Raw genomic sequence first — 25,895 nt, forward strand, 5'->3', positions numbered from 1 at the left:
CGAATAAATACAAACGGTGGTCAATAATTTGAATAGATCCGGTCAGTGCCCAGTTTTCACCAGTTGTAAAAATTCAAAACTTGGATACCACGGATCAACACTACCGATGTTACACAAATCGAATAATTTTATCCAGTTCACAAAATTACATGGCATACGTATTTAAATATGGTTATTAATACAATACAACTTTTAAGACTAGACTATAAATACTTGGCATTAAATTGCATCGATGTTCAACAACCATCTCGACTTCAGTCAGAACACAATATGAAGACGACTGAGATTGAAAATGATGTCAAAAATTACCAATGAACTACTAAAAATCGAAACGCACTATTGATGAGTTTAAAATTCATACCGACCATTGCGTCGAAATTAAGAAATACCAAGTCTGACACAAAATAGTATCGACTTACATACAGTCTCATTATAAATGCATTGGTCAAACAAATGAAACATCAAATTCACATTTCGGAATATTTAACTACCAATTTCGTAGCCTTTCTCATTGATAAGAAAATATACAGTCCATCGACCTGTTTCATTCATTCATATCATGAACGCCACAATCTGAAACGACATACCTCTAGATTTTATTGCAGATCACATATATTTTCAATGTAATAAAGGGTTGATAGCAACTAACTAAATGAGATAATGGACCAGAGAACTCGGCCTTAATTGCGAAATTAGAAGAAGCGATACTGGCATCATTTTAAGGAGGACATGGTAGAAGTGGGAGATCACTGTTCTTTTCAACATTTAATGAGCCGTAAAAAATTGCTAAAACTGTACAATCAATCGAATTTTGATTCCTCACGTATGGGAGAGAGGCGTAAAGTAGGTGATAGAAAATTAGTTCATTTTTCAAGGATCATCACAATATATAGAACACAGACAAAATTAAGAAATTCTAATTTAATAGTCGCTTAGAATTAGAAATGGTGTATAATGAATATATTTTTGCTTTGGATTTAAGGAAATGAGCATCCTACTTTGCTAATGAGCGTCTGGAAATGTTAAATTCTCGTGCAGAGAATTCTATAAAATGAAGGTTTGTTGAGCGTTAAGGAAATTTGAATTTGTACCTTTCCCTTTCTACGAAATGTTAATGATTATGCAAAGCGGCAAAGTATTTTAAAAGGCATAGAATATATCAAGAGCAATAACATCATTCGGAAAATCGCAATCCATGAAGAAGAAAAATTTATAAGTAATTTTTTCCAAAATTGTTTTTTTTTTTCATTGTTTTTTTTTTGCAAAAATACTGAAAGTTATTTATTTTTACTTTTAACAAATTTATCATGATACTCTAATGAAGTTTAAATTATAAACTTATGTGATGAAAATGTGTTTAGAAGATAATAAAATATTTTAAGTGATCAAGAACAATAACAGCGTTTAGAAATTCACAGTATAAAAAAAAAATTTAGTAACTAAAACGAAATTAAATTTTCAAAATATTCTATTGATATTATTTCTTATAACTCTAGATATAACTGCCATGAAGCATTTTTGGCATTTAAAATATAACTGATGTAACTATAACGATTAAATGTAAAATTAAAGATAAAAAAGGTAAAAACGTTAACACAGCAAATTACTTTCTCTAGATTTTTAATAATTATGAGATAAATAATGCAAAATATCTTAATGTAATTAATGACAATTATATTTAAAGAGCAATAATTAATTAGTAGAAAACATTTCTTCATGAACTAACTGCGCTTTTCTACTAAATCAATTTAAACCTACTCTTTTAAAAACTATAAAACTGGGGTTAGTATTTTTCACACTTTTGAGAAATTTATCTTAGAGCTCTTTCGAAATTAAAAGCACAATTAATTGAGAGTAATCAAAATAGATCGGGTTTTATAAACAAATTTTCGTCACTTTTGAAGTAATAATTTCTTAAATAATCATTTTTACTTAAGAATGATTAGCGAGTTCTATTCTATTTTAAATTTGAATTCCATTTAAATAATGATAGGAGTTATTTGTAGTTTTAAGCTCCAAAAAAAGAAGTTTTAGTTTGTTTATTAGTGATGAAGGAAAGTTTCTTAGTTATTTTTATACCAATTTTAATATAATACCAATTAGTCACTTAAAATTGCTTATTTATAATTATTTTAATTTAATAAAAATATTTTCTCTCACTGGACATTTATTTCTTAAATTAATTTGTATAGTAATGTTTTGTTTCTTTCATAATTTATTTTGATATTAACTTCATAACTTTTAAAACAAATATATATTATTATTAAATAATAAAATCTAAAATAATTTCAGCACTAAATTTTACAGTAACTATATTTCTTTCACGAATTCTGATAAAGTTACTATACTGTATGGAAACGACATTTATGGTAAAAACAACAACATAAGCCTAGTTATTAAAACCAAAATATACGGTATTATGGTAACGTTCATATGGTAACGGTTTAGAGTAAATTCTGATTATCAAAATAATAATTCCTATTACCTCACATTTTGCAGAAGATACAAAACTAAAAAGTAAATTTAACAGAATAAATGGCTTAGGAATCATGATAAAATTAGCAAAAGTTATCACATTTACCTAATTATATCACTATATTTAATTGTTTGTTCAATCATATTCATTACCAAAGCGTTTTGGTGAAAATTACCGAGCTTTTTAGTGTTTAGATTTAGGAACACGGTAAATTTTTTCATAATTTAGTAGTTTTAACCAGATTTACTTTCTCACTGTTGTAAATGCTAAATTTGGAAACGTCAATTAATTTTAAAACACGAGGGACTTTTAGTTAATTTAATTAATTATAGTTTAATAATATAGTTAGTTTAATTAATTATAGTGTGATAAAATGAACAATTTTGTTCTTAATATTATTAAATTGTAAAAATTTGACCGAAAATGCCCTTCGCAATGACTGTTCGTATGATTTATTTAAAAAAAATATTGACAACATAACTTTAAGACGAATAATTTCACATTTTAGGAGAGCTTAAATTTTATAATTCAAAAGCTTCATTTAAATAAAACCATAAAATTACATTAAATTAGTTTAATTAATTATAGTGTGATAAAATGAGCAATTTTGTTCTTAAAATTTTAAAATTGTAAAAATTTGACCAAAAATGACTTTCGCAAAGATTGCTCATATGATTTATTTAAAAAAAATATTAACAACATAAATTTAAGACAGATAATTTCACATTCTAGGATAGCTTAAAATTTGTAATTCAAAAGTTGCATTTAAATAAAACCATTGTGTGAAAAAAACTCATGTAATATTTATCAATAAATCTCAGCATTGAGATTCCGCTTCCCGATCGCAGAGCTCTGATGACACTTTGGAATTCTACATATGTGATTGCTATGGTTACACAATGTAGCGAAACATGCTGCCTCACTATTTGTTTAACTAAGCTGAAATGTTTTTCGCTAACCTTCGCAATTCAATGAAACATCTGGAACACTAGAGTAATTGATTCCAATGAAAGCGAAAACAGATCTCAAAATAGGTTATGTGTTGAGTGATTCAAGTTCAGTGCTAATATGTGATGTCAACTGGAGTTGCATATGTAAATAACATAATTTAGAAGAAAAAAAATTAGAACACGTTAACGAGACACTAAATTTGCGGAGAGTGTTCAGTTTAAATACCCAGTAGTATTTTTTAAAAACAGAATGCATATAGTTTTTATATAGTATAGTACCTATATGCACTCTCTTTTTTTTTTAAAAAAAAAAAGAAGTATATATAGTGTATATACAAAGAAAGATATAGAACGTTAGAGGTATATATAATATGTAGAGTGCATATATATATATATTTATATTAGAGTACTTTTTTTTAAAATTTGTATCATTTTATAAAAATAAAAAGAAGAAAATCTATAAAAAGATCCTATATACCATAATTAGATATGATTCAAGTCCAGTGCTAATATGTGATGTCAACTGGAGTTGCATATGTAAATAACATAATTTAGATAATAAATTTTTGAACACGTTAACGAGAAACTAAATTTGCGGAGAGTGTTCAGTATAAATACACAGTATTATTTTTTTAAATGGAATGCATATAGTTTTTTATTTAGTACAGTACCTACATGTACTCTTTTTCTTTTTTTAAAAAAAAAAAGTATATATAGTGTATATACATAGAAAGATATAGAACGTTAGAGGTATATATAATATTGAGAGTGCATTTATTTATATTAGAGTACTTTCTTTTTTAAATTTGTATTATTTTATAAAATAAAAAGAGGAAAACCTATAAAAAGATCCTATATACTACAATTAAATATGATTGTAGTATATAGGATCTTTTCAGTGCTAATATGTGATGTCAACTGAAGTTGCATACGTAAATAACATAATTTAGATAATAAATTTTTGAACACGTTAACGAGACACTAAATTTGCGGAGATTGTTCAGTATAAATACACAGTATTATTTTTTTAAACGGAATGCATATAGTTTTTTATATAGTATACTTATATGCACTCTCTATAAAAAAAAAGAAGTATATATAGTGCATATACATAGAAAGATATAGAGCTGGTTACCAACTTGCGGCCCGCTGGCCACATCCGACCCGGCAAGCGTTTTTTTTTGTGGCCCACGAGCTAAAATATATTAGTTGTCATTTTTTGCGGACAATTTATGTAAAAAATCCATATGGGTTTCAAGTACTTTTCCTCCTTAAAAAACCTAATTTCTTAGTTTCTATGAAATTTAACATACCAGCCGTGAAAAAACTATTTTTCTCAGTTAAAAATCTACTACTTTTTTTAATTTGTAATTCATTACTTTTGTTTTGTACAACTTAAAAAAGTCTGATAGTAATATTTAATGTTGCTTCAAACATAAAAGAGTCCTATATAAAATTTTGATAAAGTTGCGGCCCGATATTTGATTGGTGTTTTTAATTGCGTCCCCAACGTCATCTAAGTTGGAAACCCCTGATATAGAACATTAGAGGTGAATTATATGTAGAGTGCATATATATATTACAATACTTTTTATAAAATTTGAAAATTTGTATTATTCTATAAAAATAAAATAAAAAAATAGATCATATATACTAGACGGAGGAAAACATTCTGGTAAAATTATTGTACTGCACGGTGATGATGTTTCTGGTAAACAAAACTACAATTCTGGTTAAATGAAACAAAAATATACGACATAAAAACTATTCATTTAGTAATTTTTCCGTTCATATGGTAATAGTTAACCGGAAGTTCTGGTTTTCAAAAATATAGTACTTATTACCACAATTTTAATTAAAAATACATAAATTAAAAGTAAATTTCACCGAATAAACGGGTTTTCATACCACGTTCTAAGGTACCAAGAAAAATTACCACATTTTAACCCATATTAGAAGACTGTATTTTATTATAAATATTACCAGAATCAGCACAAAAGTACTTTAGTAAAACTTACCGAGATTATTGGTGTTTCCATTGATCATACGGTAAATTTTACCATACGCTACAAGTAATAAATTTTGCGGAATTCGAAACGCTTTTACAGATTTAAAACGCAGATTTTTGTCGAACACTAAAAAGAAATTATACTTTGAAAGAAAATGCATGGCATAAATTTAATTATGAATCCCATCTAATTTTCATATGTCTAATATAGAAAAACGAATGGAGTATTATATCAAAATAAATACACTATTCGATTTCAAAAATTTTTTTATAAACTTTATGCTGAACCCATTAATGAAATTAAAAAATGCAGAAAATACAGCTGTCTCGTTCGTTATGAAATTATCTTTTTCTGTTCTGTAGTAAAGTAGAATGAAATAAGAATAGAATGTAAAAGTAGAATGAAAACAAAATTTTAAAGAAGGAGAATTTGAAGTTTAGCATATTATATTTGCACAATGTAATTATTAATTCCTGTCTAGAAGAAAGGAACTGCCTGCAGTGGTTTCTTTTTAATTTTATCTTTAGATATTGGGGAAGAAACAACCACGACATCCGAAAATTATTATGTTTCTTGCAAACAAAGCAGCGTTTCTTCTATAATGTTGGTAAATCTGAATCAGGCTATTTAGGAGTTTTGAAATTTTTGAGCATAAAAAAATTATGAAAAAATCATAAGCAGTTTAATAAAACTGGTTTAGTATTCAGAATTCAACATCCATAAAAAAGCAAGATAAAATATTTTTTAAAGTACTGTTCATTTGTGGTTGATCAAAATTGTAAAATTAATTGCTTTACAAATTCTTAGTATATGAACAATGTACTCCATAATAAAGAGTGGGCCATTTCAATGCGTTGTAAAAAATTTCTATTTAAATTTCTGCTGTAAACAAAATTGAAGATATTCACAAAATGCAATGGAACCGAGTTAATTACAGGTTATTAGGTCGAATAAGAGTTTCTATACGAATTTACTACAAATATATACTGCAGCATTTCATTGTCCAAACACCGTAGGGCTGGCAATGAGTGGGTGATATAATTTTTACTTCTCTGAATTTACTTCTCCGGTCCCAACTAATTATTATTACAATTTTTACTACATTAAAGAATATATTTAAAACATCCACACCAGCTGCCAATGAAAAAATAAACTTTTAGTAAAAAACAAGAAATAATATTTAATTATCCTTATACGATTTTTTTCTTCGCAGATATAGAGTTTAAGATGGACGAAACCGAAATTTTAAAATGCTGGAATATTGACAACCATTATCTATATTTTACATTTAACAACATTCGTAATTTGTACATATTAAAGAATTATTGTTGTGTTTAAAAAACATTTAAAATATATTTTATTTAGTATCAGCATAAAATAATTTAATAAAAAAAAAGAGTACGTTTATAAGATTTTATGTTCTAAATACTCGGCAAATTTTAAATGTTTTATTTTTAAAATATGGGTGCATTTCTATATCATATTAAAATGTAAATTAAGGCTTACTAATTGTCACTGTTTAAATCTGAGTTAACACCTAATGTTATTTAATTTTCAGCGAATTACAGGTTTCTAAATTAGCTTCGCTACTATAAATTTGTTCATGCAAATCTAGGTTTTACTATACTCGTAGTATGCAAATCTGTTTATAAAGAAATTAATCATAACTGCGCAAGACACAATAATGATAACTTTAATGAAAATTTAAAGTTTTGTATCAAAAAGAGTGTATGAAGAATTTTTGTATAAGTTTTTGCAAATTAAAAATAATAACTTTAAAAAATAATACAAAAACTAATACAATTTAAAAATCTTACGTGTTATATATTTTGTAACACGTAAAATTGAACTCACATCTCTACACAAGACTGATCATTTTAAAGTAATATTTAGCTGCTGGTTTAACTTCTAATTATAAATTCAATTTTCATAAACATAAATTTATTTAATTATCTCCATACATGATGACAGTTATATTCAAAATTTAATTGCGATAAATTGTATTACCTACATTAATTTCAAAATAACTAGCGATAAATTATTATTATCATTATTTATTTATTTATTTGTTTATTTATCTATTTATTTATTTATTTTTGAGAAAGAGAGAGCGAAGAATGAGCAAAGAATTTGCATAAAATTTGAGCATAATTAAATCAAAATCAAAACCAAAACCACTCGAAATTAAGCTTCTGTTTTAACATCATGAGAGAACATGTTATGAGAGTTTTAACATTATGAGAGCACACTTTTTTACTTTATTTTTTGAAATTATGCTGAATTTGAGAAACCAAAATCAGATCTTATACACTGTTTATAAAACAAAACTAGTTTGGATATATATACATACAATACACATTAATTTTGACAGGGAATATTATTTTCAGAAACTAAATTCCATGAGGCGAAAACAAAACCGAAACAAATTGAAATTTAAGCATTCAATGAAAGCAAAAACAATTTTATTATCTTTTATTCATGCCGAAGAAAAGTTGAGAAACAATAATTTAATCGCATGAACTGATCGGGTTAAAGCAACGAAGCTAGTTTCGATTACAAAAACACTAACATCGTGTATTCCTCTAATAACGCCCCGCTGGGGTTTACGAAATCTCTCCGAAGAAAAGTTCACTGACGCGAGTAGTTAAGAAGAATAACTTAGACATAAAAAAAATATTAACTTAAAAAGCTAATAAGAAAAAAACTTACCCAAATATTTTCAATGATCCGTTATCCTTTTAAAAAAAATTGGCGAATCCAACTCTCTGGCAAATAATATCAACATCTTATTTATATGTATCTTCATTTCTGATTGATGTCAATAAATATTAAAATCCCAACATTCGATATAGAACATTCGACTTTGACGTTTAATTCACATTCATCTCCATAAAACGCACCAAAACATAAGAAAAAAAAATTAAAACTCAAAAAACTAGCCGCTTATTACAGAAAGGTCAGTGAATCAGCACCAGTATTTATCAACCTATGTTGGACCTTTAACGAAATCCACATGTCTTTTCGAAGTCCAACGTGCTTTACTGTACGTCAGGAACCACCAAACGAGCCCAACACTCACTTTCGGCCGAATGTAGGCATCATTCTCACTGTAGCATCGACCCGCCTGCGCGGAATGGTCCAATGCACACGTAGGGGTGTGCGCGCGCTCGTGTACTACAGAGAAGACTCAGAATGTAAACAAACAAGAACAGGTGATCGGCGCAATCATGCGTCTCTGCTGCAAAAAAAAAAGATTTTCTGCTCCTTTTCCATTCAGGTGGTAAAGATAATAAACTAAACTTATGTGATTTTCCCGCTTGGTCAAATCACAAGAGAAGATTTCAGTTTTTTTTCTTTACTTTTTATGAAATGGACTGAGTCAGAAAGAATTTTCCTTTTTTAGATATCCGTTTACGACAGGCTACTAAACGAGCAGCTAAATGTGGACCACGGTGAAAATGATAAAAGTTGTATATAATAATCCATTATGGAATAATAATGTAAGAAAGGTTCTAATAAAATAGAAGTATTTTAGTTCAAAAAAATTTAAATAAAAAATTAATAAGTGTTGTGTTTCATCAGCTTATATGAAGCCTTTACACATGGGCCATTTTGAACATGTAGCAATAAGCCTAAACTTGTTAATACATGTATTGGTTTTCAAATGTGCTGTTTCGTATTGAGTTTTTTATACGTAATTTCATATTGAATTTTTAATATCTCATTTCATGTTGATTTCTTTTATATGTAATTTCATAAAATAAAAAATATAACTTTCTATTTTATTATAATTTTTTAATTTTAAAAATGTTTCTCATTTACATCATCATCACAATCAAATCACAAGTGAAGAATTCAGGCTTATGATAAAATGGAGTCGGAAATTTTTTCCCTTTTTTTAGATATCCGTTTACGACACGCTGCCAAGCATTTAGTCCGCGGGACCAGGGTGAAAATGATAAAAGTTGTATATAAAAATCCTTAATGGAATTATGTAAAAATGATACTGATAAAATATAAGTATTTTAATTAATAAATAATTAAGTTGATATAATATAAAAAATAATATGTGTGATTTCCTATTGATTTTTATATACGTAACTTCATATCGAACTTTACATATGTTTTTTTTAACTGATTTTTTATACATGTAATTTCATAAAAATGAGAATTTATTTGTAATTATTTTAACTTTGAAAATTGTTCCTTTTTAAAAACAATCTCAGTCTTTCATATAACTATAAATAAACGAAAACTCTAATTATAATAATTAGTTATAGTATTTCAATGGAAAAAAAAAATTGTATTTTTGATAGTTTGAAAATACTATTTTGATTAAACTGTTATGACTTTCCTTTAAGCTTTTTTTAAAATTTTCTTTATGCTTTTTTAAGTTAAAAGTTTATTTTTAGCCATTACAATTAGCAAAAGAACGTTCGAAAAGAACTTCTATTTCGACTGTACTGTAAATTGAATTACGTCATAATACCGGTACTTTTGGTGCATCATCCGCAAAATCCATTTACCGTTAAATCCCTTCTACCGTAAAATCCATTTTTACCGTAAAATATATTTTATTTGAGTAATATTTATGATTATTACTGAATATTTAATATTATTACAGAAATGAAATATATTTTATTTCAGTAATATTTATTTTATTTGAGTGGTTCAGTGATTTTAAAGTAATTATTACTGTAAAAATTAAGATAGATTTCCGTTTATTGTTTCGTATCATGTTTCGGTAAAAATGGATTTTAGAGTAAAAAGAACCGGCCCCTTGAGTGCTGGTACTTTTTACCGTGATTTGATCTGAAATTTTAACAGTGTTTTCCTCTCAATGTATGTTTACTAATTAATATCATTTTTACATGAAATTCGTTAAACACATAACCGTCATACGGGTCGGGAAGGGTATTTAATCAGGGATCTGCCTTCTTATGACTCTGGAGATCTATGACAGTCACATTCGAAGAGAAAATTTTAATATTTAATCTGGGGAAAAAAATTTTTTTATTGTAATTATACAAATTCTTGATATTGCTTAACTCAGGTGTGGGGATTTCAAATTTGAAATTACTTTTTTTCCTAAATTTATAAATAATTTTAAAATGACATTTTTAGTCTACTTTTTTGTCGAAATATACAAGTTTAAAAATCCTATATATAACAGGATGTCGTTCATTCACACATTGAGACAAACTTCTAGGGGAGTTAGGGCACATCATCAAGATTAAAATTGCAAAGAACTCATGACCGGAAATGTCGTCATACACGACTAAGGTTGCTTCCCTATTATGACCAGTTCAAAAGCAGTCGAAGAAACTGTTCATAATAGAAAAGAGCCTCTAGCGGCATATGACGACGTTTCTGGATGTAGGTTCCTATGCATTTTCGGTTATTTTTATATCGCCTAACTCCCCTAGAAGTTTGTCATAACATTGATGCAACCACCTGTTATATATAACTTTTTTTAAATTTCGGCAAAAATTACTAAAATGTGTAATTTAAAAGAGCTGTTGCTTGGAGAGAGAAACTGTTAGCAAATTTGAAATCAGCTATACAAGAGTATCAAGGATCTTTTAAAAAATTTATGCAACAGAAAACAAACAAACAAAATTGTTCACGAGTGTCATTTTTTCAATTTTCAAAAAATTATTTTTCATATTAAAAATTCAAAAACCTTGTGTTTTACTTAGTTAAATAGATTAAACAAAAAAAGAAAGTGATAGTTTTTACATTTCTAGGGTTCCTGTACAAGAAACTTCATATAACCCAAAAGTTAGGAGTTGGAAAACAATTTTAAACAATTATTTAAGTGGCGCTTTTAAAAGCAAAATTCCTCACCTCTAAGGGTCACTGAAATTGTTGTGCATAAAAAATTTAACTTTACAGCTTACAATTAGAAGGGAACAAATCGAAAAAAGGTAAGTTGTTTACTTTTTGGAATGAAGTAGGACAAGAAAAAAATCATATTTACATTTATAGTAAATGCAAAACTCATAAGTCCAAAATGATATGTGTTCTTAGGAGCAATTTATAAGGCGAATATTTAAAGTTCCCCACATATTGGTTTTCATAATCCGCGCCCGAAAAATGTTGCGATGGTTTTGATTAGAAAATGGAGTAAAAAATAATGATAAAATTATCGTACTGTATGGTAATGATGTTTCTGACTGAAATAAACTCTATAAAAACTAAAACTGATAAACTGAAGAAAAAAACTATAATTCTGGTTAATAAAACCTAAATATACAGTATTTAAACCATTTATTTGGTAATTTTTTCGTTCATATGGTAACAACTTATTGGAAGTTCTGGTTTTTGAAAGTCTAGTTCTTATTACTGCACATTTAGTAAAAAATAAAAAACTGAAAAGTAAATTAAACCGAATAAATATGGTTTTTAATTCCATTCTCTAAGGTATCAGATAAAATTACCAAATTTAACCATATCTACCAACTTTTATCAGATATCTTAAAACCATATTTTATAGTTAATTTTACTAACCTCATTACCAAAGCACTTCGGTAAAAATTTATCAAGCTTTTTGGTGTTCTCTTAGAGCAGTGTTTCCCAAAGTGTGGTACGCGTACCCCCAGGGGTACGAGAACAGTTTATCGGGGGTACGCGTTCTTATGCGAAACATCTTGCAACAAAAGAACATTTCAAAAATTTTTATTTCAAAACAAAGCTAGCCATGAAAATTTATGATCACGTATTTTCTATTAGCTATTTTTTGCAGAGTTAACAGTTAATAATTAGTGGTGCCAACAGCAAATGTTAATTAACTTTTGTACAATTTTTTACAGTAAAAAATCTATTCATTTTTTTATTAGTGGTACACAGCGTTACGAAAAATTTAGAAAGGGTACACAAAAGTCATAAGTATGAGAAACAATGTCTTAGAGCAGTGTTTCCCAAACTTATGGCTTTTGTGTACCGTTTCTGAATTTTTCGTCGCGCTGTGTACCACTAATAAAAAATTAATGTATTTTTTTAAAAATATGTTTATTTTTACTAGAAAAAAATTGCACAAAAGTTAAAAATCACAACTGGTTGTTGACACCACTAATTATTAACTGTTAACTCTGCAAAAATTTGCCAATGCAGAAATACGTAATCTTACATTTTCATGGCTAGCTTTGTTTTGAAATAAAATTTTTCGAAATTTTCTGCAGTTGCAAGATATTTCGCATAAGAACGCGTACCTCCGCTAAAATGTTCCCGTACCCCTGGTGGTACTGCGTACCACCTTACTTTGAGAAACACTTTGAGAAACACTGCACTTTGAGAAACACTGCCTTAGAGCAGTAAATTTTACTATATCCTGGTAGTTTTGACCATGTTTCTTTCTTAGTGAAGACTTTAGTTGATTTCTTTGTTAAAATTATGACTTATTGCAATTAGAATTACAAGTTAAATGACAAGTTACGTTTTTTTCTTTACTTTACTCATTATATTTTTAAATTTAGCGTGCTGTAAGATTTAGCCCTTGTAAAGAATTTCACTTGAAATGCCTGAACATTCGCAAGAAATCGCTTTACCCAACTGATTTATCTCTTTCAGAAAAAAGTGAACGTGCAGAAAAAGCGCAGTTCTAATTTACAATTGTTATTTCTTACTTATTCTATTTCAAGACTCGGAAAGCAGGGAGAAAAAGAAAATATACGTAACCTGACGTGTAGTGAATTCAAGTATCATAAGCTAGTCCAATTTTAGCACGTTTTCGCAGATTTTTGCAAGCGAGCGATATTTTGCCGTGAACACCGAGAAAATGGGATAAAAATATTGTTAAGTTACAAATGTTTGACTTCCTGTTTCTCTTCTTTTACGAAATGAAATAATGTGGAATTAAGCAGTATTTTTATTCATTGTTTTCAAATAAAGTTTCTGAATTACATTGATATAACTTCTGCTTTCTGAAATATTTGTTTGTTCAGACTTTTTGAAACAAATAATTAAATGATAAATATGAAAAAAATACTGAATTGGCGAGACATTGGCGGAAATAAATATCATCAAAAACTTAGAACGTTTATTTAAGTAATTCAAGTCCAAATAGTTACAATATTTTTTCATAAATAGTAAGTTTTTTAATGTTATAAATAATGCAAAACAACAATTGAAATCATTAAATTATTAATTGTTCTAATAATTTTGAAAACAATTTTGAGAAAAGGGAAGAAAAAAACGTTTAAAATAACCTACATATCTACATGAGCGTTTAACAAAAACTGCAAATTAAAAATAGTTTTTTATGAAAAATTAAAAAAAATCTTTACTAGCACCAATCTATTCATGTTGGATAACATATTATATTACGGGGTAATAGTGTACCCCACCAAAGGAAATAATTATAGACCAATAAGGGGGGACACAATATGGTCCTAGTGTGTTGAATAGCGTTAAAATGAGGGAATTCGCAGTCAATATTATGTATTACAACATGGCCCTATATCTCCCCTTATTATTACCTTTACGGTCTTAAAATCATTTGCAACTAGTATAGTTAAAAAACCATGAATACAAAACTGTACGGTTTTTTTTACCATTTACAACTAGCATGACTTCAAAACCGCAGAAAAATTTTAAATTGAGATTTGGACCAAAAAATGTTACTGGACATAGGCTTTTCGTTAGGTAATGGACAATAGAGCTATGTAGTGGTTGAGTTGTGTTTTATGAAATGAAAAGTGGGATGTGGTTTATTTAGTTTATCTGGTTGTTTAAACTAAATCAATGGAATAAATTGTTAGTAAACCATCTTTTCCGCGAAATTTTTATCAGTGTAATAAAGATATGTTTGCTTTTTAAGTGAAAAATTTTTGCAATTAAACCATAAATCAGTTTCAATGCGTATGAAAATAAGTGTTGTCAGTAAATAAACAGACAGAAAATTAATTAAAAAAATTAATAAAAATATAACAGTGAAAAAGTAAATAAGAAATGTGACTACATTCACTGTAAAAAATTTTAGTTTACTTCTCACCAAAAATTATGGCAACTATACACCAAAATTTTTACAGTGTGCATGTGTACATGCATGCTATATTTGAATTAGTGGTGCATAAAATAAAATAATTTGTCATGTAGATGTTCAGAAAACAGTTTCTAAGGTTTTTTAAACTTTGTTATTGTAACAAATCACAACGAAAGAACTTTTTTTCTATTTTCCGCTCGATTGAAATGAGTAAATAAAAAACTAAAAAAAATTAATAAATCTAAAAAAATAATGTAACAAAAAGATAACAAAATGTGAACATCCGTTTTGATAAGTTTAACTTGATTTTATACAATATCGCATGTTTTTGTAAAAGATCATGAAAAAGTGACACAACTGGTTGAAGAAAGAAGTCTTATTATCATAACCTGAAGATAAATCCCCCCTTTTATTTACCCCCATTCCTAAGATAAAGCGAACAAATTTAGTAAGATATTTGCTTAAGGGTATATTTTAGATGATTTGGGGTGTGACAAAAATGTGAGGGAGCCTGCTTCATTTGCAGAGGGGCCTCTTATAGGATTTTGCTAGATAACTCGTTTCAGCTTTCAATATACAGAAATAATAATAAATCATTTGTAAAAACTGCCTGATTGCTAATCAAAGACACTACAATCTTTTTATTGAGCTTTGCAAAAATTGCATTTTTTATTCGAATTGCAATTTTCTTATGTTCATTTAATCATACTAGTACTTTTGATCTATTTAGTGTTTTTAATGTTGCAGATAATATTAGAGATACTCCTTGTATCATTTAAGATAAGAACTATTCTCCCTTAATAAATGTATTTTTTTGTCCACAAAAAAATTTTATTTTACAAAAAGGAACAAATTTAAAAGAATAAATTAATTGTAATGAATACTAGACTTAGCACACTTGCAGCACAAAATGTCCCGGTTGCGATTTCCAATCCAGCGGCTTTAACGATGCGTTCTTGTGTTTGGCCTTTTCTTAAATAATAATTAAGAAAAGCTTGATTCTTGACACTTTTTTCAGTTTTGGTTTAATTTTAAAATATTAACTAAATTGAAATAAATTTTATATCAGTTTAGTTTCTTAAATTGTAAATGAAATAAAAGCTTGCACTATAATTGGAACAAACTACAGAAAAAAGGAAAATCTAAAAAAAAAAAAATAATTTAAAAAAAAAAAGAGTCGTTAAAGACCGCTAGATTGTAATTTAGCGTCCCAGATATCTTTCTTTGAAATTTCGCTAACTTTTTTACAAAAAAATTTTTGAGTAGCATTATTTGACATGAAAACTATTCGCATGGGATTAATTTATATATTTTTTTTCACCAAATAAATTTTATTTTATGAAAAGAACATATTTGTTAGATAAATAATGTAATAAATATTAGACTTTATACACTTGCAACGCAAAATTTTCCGGTTATCTTTTTTTGAAATTTTATTAGTTTTTCAAAAAGATAATTTTTATTTAATTCTTCAAATTAATAGGTGCCATTTGATGCGCTGTTATAATTCTTATTTTATTAATATAGCATCATATTTAAAGATACAAATATCGTTCGACATAAATTATCCCGAAACATCTATAAAAATCTATATCACTCCTCAAAAGCGTTTTTGATGGTTTCAAATGCTTATGACGTAAATTATTTAGCACTATCTATCTGCGAGCAAATTGTATGAGCTGTGAGTAAAAACTTAAAACAAAATTGTGCGGAAAAATGCGATTAAATTTTGCAATATCGTTAACAATTAATTAAATTTTTTTTTGATCTTTTCATGTTTTGTAAACAGTGGAGATGAAATATGCAAAAAAAAACATAAGTTAGAAAATAATTCAAAATATTATATCCAAAGCAAAACAATTAGCACATGTTCATCTTTGGTCTCACATGAATTAATAAAAAATTTGACGCTAACAAAATATGAATATTTAAATATAAGAAATAAAGAAATTTTTCCTGTCAATAATTAAAAACGGCTTTTTTTTAATACAAATTAAACCATACAATTATATAGAAAAACAATAGTTTCATTTAATTATTTATAAGGATTAGTCAGAATCAAAAATATTATATACAGAGAAAAAAAATTAGCGAATATCAATCTTAAGCCTTGCATAAATTAATGTAAATTAATTTTAAGGTTAATGTTTAATTTTATGTTAACAAAATATGAATATTTAAATGAAATAAAGAAAGATTGCCCCCTGAGAATAAATAAAAAATGCAATACATAATACAAACCAAACCATACTATCATATAAAGAACAATAGTTCCATTCTAAAATTAATATGTGGAAAGCTTTGCGAAAAAATAAAACTCTGAAATAATTTTAGATGCGCAACTTGAAAGCTTAGTTCCCCACGTCTGTTTTGATGCAAGACAAGTTACAGTATGCTGCCTTCTGGAAACAAAGTGTTTCTATTAGCTTTGAGGAAAACTTTGTTTAGATCATCAAAATAAAACTATCTGAACTTATCTGAATCTTAAGTTACTTATCATCTTTATAATCTTAATTGTTTTTATTATAATAAATCTAATTATAAAATGCTAAAAAGTTCATTTTATAAAATAGTATGAATAGAATCAATTTTATTACCTATTTTGACAGGTGAACTCATTACTTGCTTCAACTGTTTTATTTTTATTAAAATCAATCTTCAAATTTATCATTAAATTTTTCAACCAAACCATTTTGCCTTTTTCAGGACTGGACATATCAGGAATCATTTTTTTGTTAACATCCATTTTTTCTCTTCTTTGGTACCTTAAAACAAAAAAGCACCACACAACAACCAATCTCCTGATAAATTATAACCGGCTGTGTAAATATCCACTTCCGCTATAAAGGGAATTCCGCATTCATTGTTGTAACATACCGAACGGCTTATTTGAAAATGCCATGAATCATTTTATAACACCAAATACTCCAAAAGTTAAACAGAACATGTACTGTTCAAAGAAAACACATTTTTTCGGTTCGTTATGTTTCAAAAGCAATGAACGACACAAACCCAAACTAATAATACTTTGATCATCGGCGTATTCCTTTGCTATGCGATACAATAAGGCGTGAGTTTAAGTTTTTAATAACATCTTATCTAATCAGTATTATTATCATTCTGAAAAAATGTACTAAACTTGCTTTATCACAATGAAAAAATTGAATAATAATTCAGTGATCAAATACGTATCAGAAGATAACCTAATCTCTTTAAGCACGCTGAATCTAAAGATCTTTTTTTTGATCTCAAATGAGTGTTAAATGGTCAAAAATTTCATTGTTGAAATAAACGGTAGTTATCTAAAGATAATATTAATGCAACACTCTAAGAAAAATGGGTTTACCATGGAACTGTACTGTCGCGATCTTCAAGTAAAATACCATGCAAATTTGCTCTAACCTTCAAGGTTTTAATATAGTTCTTCGCTTCCCCGTGTCACAAGTCCGGGGTTCTATCCTTGGACCGCGTAAGGCTGCTTTTCATCTCTTTAGTGGGTAGATATAATGAGCACAGAGCTTGGTTGAGAACTAAACACTGGGGTTTCCGCTAACGGCTGACCACCAACCGGAACATCTGCTCTTGCACTCCTGAGCCCAAACACAAAACTAAACTCAAAAAACTAAACACAAAACTTAACTCAAAACACTAAACACAAAACTAAACACAAAGAAGTTACAAAAAAAGGCCATAAAATGCGAAGGACCTATCAATATCGGTCATAGACACAGTAGGTTTAAAGAAAAAGTTGCTACTAAGTAAATAGAGGCTACCGGCCACTGGCTACTAACTGAAAATTTTAATTTTCAGGTCTATACTACGTCATATCTAAAAGCAGATACCGTAATCATTAAGATGTGTACCGTAATCATTAAAATATATTTATTATTCCCTTAAGACCCATATTCAATAATACTTTTAATAAAACTCAAAGTTCTATAAATCACCTATATCTACACAAATGGGTCAAGCAGTTCCAAATAAATAAATATAACGTTTTTTACACATGAAAGGCATTTTTTTTTAAAAAAAGAAGCAAATGATCATCTTTTAAAAGACAAATTTGATGTGTAAAAAAGTAATTTAAAAGGAGAAAAAATTCAAAGAATAAAATTATGGAGTTGGTATATAATCATTATTTATTTATTATTATTTTTTTAAATTATTAAAAAACTATTATGCACTTTTAATTTCATAAATGCAAAGATTCATAATAAAGATAAATTTCCATCTGGGTATTTAATTATTTTATAATTTTGTTTCATTTAAATTTACTTATATCATAATACATAAGAAATCAGTTATTAAATCAAAGTTTATTCATAATTCTTACCGTTGTACACTAAGTTCTAGAAATTTATTTTGAACAATTGTTTTTTTACAACAGACTTATAATGATTTAAAAAGAGAATTGAGTCAAAATTAAATAATTAAAACGAATAATAATCTTAATTTTGAAACATGGAATTCATTAAGCTATTCTAATATTTAAATTTTTATTTGCTACTTATTGAAAAAATTTTCTTGCGCTTTGCAATGTAAAAATTTTCAACTATTAACCAGCCAATTGCAATTAATGTATTATTAATGTTTTAAAATTTTTCAGAGATATGCAGAGTAAATATAATTATGAACAAAACTCTATTCCTTGTTATACGCTTAATTTCTTTTAGTATCACAATAATTCATATAATTAATTTTGATTACTAAATTAATAAAGTGTATTTAATATTTAGAAAATTTTATTGAACACTACATTTCAATCATTGTTTACATTGTAGTTTTAGCAAAATTAACCAGAAAAATAATGAAATGCTTTAAGTTATAGAAGATAGACTAGTTTAAGATACTGTTTGTTTTGAAGTTTAATTAATTTAAATGACGTCAATTATTATAGCATGATACAGTTATTAATTTAATATTTGGAAAGAAATTCGAACTCATTACTAAAGCAGATAAACGAGAAGGTTTTTACGATCAGAAAAAAAATAAACCAGTAAAATATCATTACATTAATTGATATATTATCAACATAGAAATTTACGAAACCTCTGAAAAAATGTTTTTTCTAAGGTTACAGTTTTTCTGCATAATCACGAAATCAAAGATATAGGAATGAATAAATGGAATAAAAATTAATATAATACTTAAAATCACTGACATAATAGATATAGTTTAGATATTTATTTTCTGATTTATTGAGTATATATAGTTAACTGTTCGCAAAGTTTTCATTTACTTTAGAAATTCAAGAAAATATTATAAAGAAAACCAGAAATATAATTTAATATAATATAATAATATAAAGAAAATGTTATCAAGAAAATATTATACTCCTTCAAGGATAAACAATACATCGCAGATTCTAAACAATTTGCATATCCTATATTTTTCTGACCAAGTTTAAACATTTAATTAATTTTTAAAAAAAATATTTTGTCATTAAAGATTTCTCTGATTATTTTATTTTACAGAAGATAAAAACTGGTAAAGTGATCACTTAAATTTTCTTTATTTTATTGTGCTGTCTCCACGCTATATTCAAGAAAATCAATCATCGGAGACGTTAATAGTGCTGTCTGAAATGCTGCCTCTATTATAATAATAATTAGAATTAATTAAAATATTTTCTGACGTGCTTGCTTATCAGACGGCATTACTATTAAACTGACGTTTGTTTAATCGTGTGTTAGAAAAACTGTAAAAAATAAAAATAATAACTATAAATGTAAGAAATAACTGTAAATTCTACAGAAGTGAAAGATATTTTCTTCGAAAAAATCTGTTTCAAAGAAAATATAGATTTTTGTTGTTTTTAACCCGCACAGCAAAAAATTCCCGTTCTTTTTTCAGACTTTCTCTGTATAGGATGGTTTAAAGCTGTTTTGTTGATCCAAGATTAGTCTATCTTTGAGGATATTTTGCGTAAGCACTGTGGTCGGTGTGAGCCGGGGTCGGAATTCGTATCAACCAGTTATCGCTGGGATTCGAACCCAGTTCACCTCATTGGAAGGTTTTTCCGTAAATTAAAAAAAAAACCTTTTTTTTCACAGTGCAGAGCAGATTTTTTCTAGTAAATATAGATTTTTGTTGCTTTTAACCGTTATCCTCTCAAAGTAAAAAATTCCCGTTCTTTTTTACAGACATTCTCTGTATAGTTTATGGTTTAAAGCTGTTTTGTTGACCGTTTTTCTCCGTTTTTTATCCTAATCATAAACGGATTAAAACCATCAATTCAAATTCTAGTTTTTGTCATGCAGTTTTCTTACCGTACTACGGCAAGGAGACTTAAACTCATGATTCGTCTACCACTGAGGATATTTTACGTCAGCATTGTGGTCGGTGTGAGCCGGATGCGGAATTCGTATCGACCATTTATCACTGGGATTCGAACCCAGTTCACCTCATTGGAAGGTTTTTCCGTAAATTAAAAAAAAAAAACTTTTTTTTCACAGTGCAGAGCAGATTTTTTCTAGTAAATATAGATTTTCGTTGTTTTTTACCGTTATCCATGCAAAGTAAAAAATTCCTGTTCTTTTTTATAGACATTCTCTGTATAGTTTATGGTTTAAAGCTGTTTTGTTGACCGTTTTTCTCCGTTTTTTATCCTAATCATAAACGGATTAAAACCATCAATTCAAATTCTAGTTTTTGTCATGCAGTTTTCTTACCGTACGTACTACGGCAAGAGGATTCTAACCCATGATCCTCTTACTACCGGGGATGTTTTACGTCAGCACTGTGGTCGGTGCGAACCGGGTGCGGAATTTGTATTGACCAGTTATCACTGGGATTCGAATCCAGTTCACCTTAATGGAAGGTTTTTCCGTGAATTTAAAAATTTTGTTTCGCTTTTTTAGTGTGCAGAGCAGATTTTTTCTAGTAAGAAGTCAAACAATAATCATTGAAACTTCTGGGCAAAGCCGTATTACAGATAGCTATGCAGACTTCTAATAGAATGAAACGTGAATTAAAATTTTAAGTATTCGAAATTGTTATACTACTTAAGAAAAACTTGATTAATTGAAATTTAAATATGAAAATAGATCCCTGTGGTTGATCATTCATAAATATACTATTGATCTAATAATTTAATTAACTTCATTGCGTACTTTATTTGGAAAATATTTAATTAACTCTTAATACCCTTAACATGTTGTCAGACATCAATGAAATGAAAAAGAAGTACAAAAACACAAAAAGGCTATAAAAAATTAAAATTATTTGTAATTAAATAAATCCTTAGTTTAAACATTTTTGGTATCCTTTTTTTTAATATTCCAGAAATTATTATTATTTAGTGAAACAAATTGCTTAATTATTTAATTAGAATGATGATCACTTTATACGTTATTAATTTCACAGCTATCATAATAATTTTAAGTTTAAAAATGGTAAAAAATATTTAAAAGTGCTTGGCAGATATAAATTGATAGTCAAAAAGTGATAAAATATTTCTCATTTTAAATAAATAAGTGAAAGCTGAACTATTAAACAATGTAGCGCAATCAGCCCACTGTTAATTATGACTCGGAATGCACCATTATCTCATCATCATTTATTGCTTAAGATTTCTCTAAAAAGGAGCCCATCGAGCGCAAAGAATAAAAAAGAAAAAGAATTTTGGATTGTTCCCAAAACCTGAGTAAGCTTGTAATATATTTTACAAAACAAAAAACCTGCTGTGTAGTATAATTGTGTTCTATTCATATGTTTTCTCCTACAATGAGAAAAAAGTACGGTTAAAACTACCAGAATTAGGAAAGATTTACCGTTATAGGAATATAAAAAAGCTTGGTAAAATTTCACCGAAGAGGCATTGATTTAAGTAAAACTAACAATAAAATATTGTTTTATAATATGTGTTAAAATTTGGTAAATGTGATTAAATGTAATTTTATCATAAAAACTTAGAGCGTGGCATATAAAATATTTATTTTGTTAAATTTTCTTTTCAGTTTTGTATTTTTACTAAATGTACAGTAATGAAAATTGTAATTTTAAAAACCAGAAGGTAATTTAAAAACGCAAAAGGTAAAATTGACATAAATAGGCTAAAACTTTTAACTTCTCTGGTTTTTTGATTCCCCATTGATATCTAAAGTATATTTTCTGCGTCTGATTTTGTAATTGTTTAAATGCTTAGTACTAATTAATTAGTATCTTAATTAGTGCTAACCTCAAATTCCTCCTGAAATCATTAAGAACTCATTAGCTCATGACAAATCCCCCAAAAAACTAAAATTATTACAAATAATTTTTTTAATTTTTTTATTAAGGATAACTACAAGAGAATTTTTACCATTGAATCACGTAAAAAAATCAGGATTTAGTTTACGGGGATAAAATATGGAATCCTGTAAATTCAGTAATTGTAACAAAACTTTATCTTTAAGATAATCAAATAATCACTAGCTTATAAACAAGCTTCCTTTTCTCTCAACAAATGCTTTCCATATTTACGTCAATGGAAATAATTAGCGAAATCATCAATAAAACAAATATCCTATTAACTACAAATATTATAAGCCGTCTTATTCAATTAATGAGTCTAGACTTAACCAGAAAAAAATATTCAATAAGATTCTATTTGACTTAATTGCTTTAATCTTAATAAGCTTCCTATTATTCAGGTAAGCTTTTCCAAGATCTTCTAATGGTATTAATTCGCCCACGTTGCTAGGCTGTTGAATACCCGAATTGATAGGGCTGCACACAGTTAATGCCTGCCTCCGATAAATGGGAAGACATTAAACTGTTTGCTTTAAAACATGAATGGTGATATCAACAGCTTTTCAACAGCTAATTAAGAATAGTGTTGCAGATTGAAAAGAAAATAAATCTTTCAAATGAACAGTATATCGATTAAAATCAGCCTATCGCTAGCTTGTTCTTTAGAAAGAGAAGAATTTGAATTTTGTCAATAAGTTTTATCAGGAGTTTTGAGTTCTTATCAATAACAACTAATAAAAAAAACAGTCACTCGATTGAGTATAAATATGATTAAAAGATTTTTAGGATTTCCCTGTGCTAAGGCTAATGACTTTAAGTAAAATAAAATTAAATTCAGTTAAATTTTGTCAAGAATAATTGGATTAATTTTTAAATATTTTAATAGAAATAGAATTCCAGTATTTCTTGTGATTATAAATTTCTAAAATTTAATTCATTACATAACATTTGTACAAGCATAGAAGACAATTAGAACTAAGACAAAAATTCGAAAATAGAAATATGCACTTCACCCTGAGTAAAAAAGCATAGTGGTATAGAAACCATTTATACGATTTATTTTACTTTTCAATTTTGTATTTTTACTAAATGTGTGGTAATACAAGCCTTAGTTTTAGTACCAAAATTATGTTTTTTTTCTAATCAAAACTGTCTTTACGACACAGTACTATAATTTTTACAGAATTTTTTTCTCCGTGAATAAAATATTTACTTATCATAAATGTATCACCATGCGTTATTATATAACGCACGCCATCATTTCATTTATGAAGATTTGATTTTGTATCCTGACTTCAATAGAGTAGTTTCTTGAAAAAAAAATTCTGGAGAAATATAGTATTAAGAAAAATATTTTATAAGACGTATAAAATGAAAATCTCTTGTTTAAGACATGGTATTTCCGGTGCATTATAAGTACTGTCTGAACTAGTAGTTAACATAACTTAACAAAAATCACTTTCAAAACAACTTTTATTCAAATTTTTGGTGATATGGATAAAAATTATTTTTATTTTATTTTGAATTTTATAAACATCATTAACAACTGACCCTATTCAGAGTTTATAACTGATAATGTTCAACTCCGTAGCCTAGTGGATTTGAACCTCACCCTAAACACAAAGTAACTCCTGGCTCAAGTAATGGGATAAACTAGTCGTCGAGGAGAACTTTTTTTAATGGGACCAACCCACAATTTCGTTACGTAGAGTGGAAAACCACGAAAACATCCAACGGTTAGCCCAATGGCAAGGAGAGAATAAAAGTTTTGTGGTTGGTTTTTATGTAATACAAATGCAGTTTTACTAAGAAATGTCATTTACGAAAAAATTTGAAACAAGTAATCTAATTTTAGCCAAACGAGAAAAAAAAGAGTATCTAATAGAGAAAATATTTGTCTCGATTAAATGCTAAGAGTTTATAATTTTCCATACATTAGAATATCAATTCGTTAGATTTAATGAACTGAATGTTCCTTTTAACACAAAAAATGTTTACAATGAATAAACATGCCTAGTACAAAATATGCAATAAAATTTTCATAGAATATAATAGTTTTCTTTTTATTTAACATTTTATCTTATTTTCAATCTGTCAGTTTAAAAGTATTGTAGTTTAAAATAAATTTGGTAAACAGGCAATTCCAATCATGAAAAACTAAACAAAAAATCTTTAGAGATTATAAGATTTGAAAAAAGCTAGTTATACCATTCAAGATCTATTTACTTTTTTCGATTAAATATTCATGTATTTAAGCTTAGATTTGTATTCTATCTTCGAAAAGTATCATGTTGCATAATGGAATTCACCAAATAAGTAATAAAATCCAAACGTTTCGAGAACGAAGAAATCAACAAAATTATTTTATATTTTTGCTAGCTTATTTTCCTAATTTTATATCCTTAAATAAAAAATGAAGTGCAATTTCTTTTTAATAAAATAAAAAAGAAAATGCATTCGTATTTCTTAATAAATTCAGTATATATTTAAAAATTTTGAAATTCTACACGAGGAAAAAAATTCTATTGAAATTTCCGTACTATATAGTAATGACATCTATGGTAAAAACAACCATAATTTTGGTTAATAAAAACAAAATATACAACAATTAAACCATTCAGTTGGTAATTTTTTCGTTCATTGCGGTGCTCTAACGTATTATGTTAAAATTACCAAATTTTACCACAATTACCAAATTTTAGCATATTTTATAAAACCATATTATATTGTTAATTACCCCAAAATCCTTACCAAAGTAGTTTGGTAAAAATTGCCAAGTTTTTTGGTGTTTCCATAGAGTCGGAATCACGGTATATTGTATCGTATTCTGGCATAATTTTTTTCTCATTTTAAAATAATTTATATCAATAAATATTAATATAACGTTAATAATAATATAACGATTAAACAAATATCAATTCCGATGAATTCTTTAAACAGTGAGAGACCAGACTGTATTATATTTCAAGAAATAATGCATTTCAAAAAATACAGTAATATATTCAAGGATACATAATTTTATTTTAACTTTTTCTAATGATTAATTTGGAAGTTATCAAAAGTATTTTAAATTAAAATGTTTTAAACAAGAGAAAATAGTAAAAGAGGAGATAAAATTTAAGAAACGAAAAAAAACTTATAACAATGATAAAAACTGTTGAGAACAAATTAAATTTTCTGATGATATGGATATAACATAGTTTGTATTTCATAATTACAATAATCAATAGCATTTTGCAGATCTG

General features: G+C 27.2%; 1 protein-coding gene across 9 annotated transcripts in view; it reads right to left on the bottom strand.

The window, feature by feature from the left end:
• LOC107440518 (uncharacterized) overlaps positions 1-25,895 on the bottom strand; it is a 197,284-nt gene that overhangs the window by 123,385 nt on the left and 48,004 nt on the right. For 2 of the 9 annotated variants that reach the window (XM_087155999.1, XM_087155996.1), the window contains exon 1: positions 8,145-8,546. The exons of 3 other annotated variants lie outside the window; for them this stretch is intronic. Coding sequence is in view for 2 of the 6 variants with exons in the window: in XM_087155993.1 (XP_087012119.1) it covers positions 17,016-17,164 (149 nt within the window). In the remaining 4 variants the exon portion in view is untranslated. Of the gene's footprint in view, positions 1-8,144; positions 8,547-17,015; positions 17,476-25,895 lie in introns of those variants that run through there. 4 more of the 9 variants (XM_087155993.1, XM_087155994.1, XM_087156003.1 and 1 more) reach the window with 4 other exon arrangements.

The sequence above is a fragment of the Parasteatoda tepidariorum genome, chromosome 12, assembly GCF_982258835.1.
Source record: "Parasteatoda tepidariorum strain Cologne lab strain chromosome 12, Ptep-v5.0, whole genome shotgun sequence".
Lineage (NCBI taxonomy): Eukaryota > Metazoa > Arthropoda > Arachnida > Araneae > Theridiidae > Parasteatoda > Parasteatoda tepidariorum.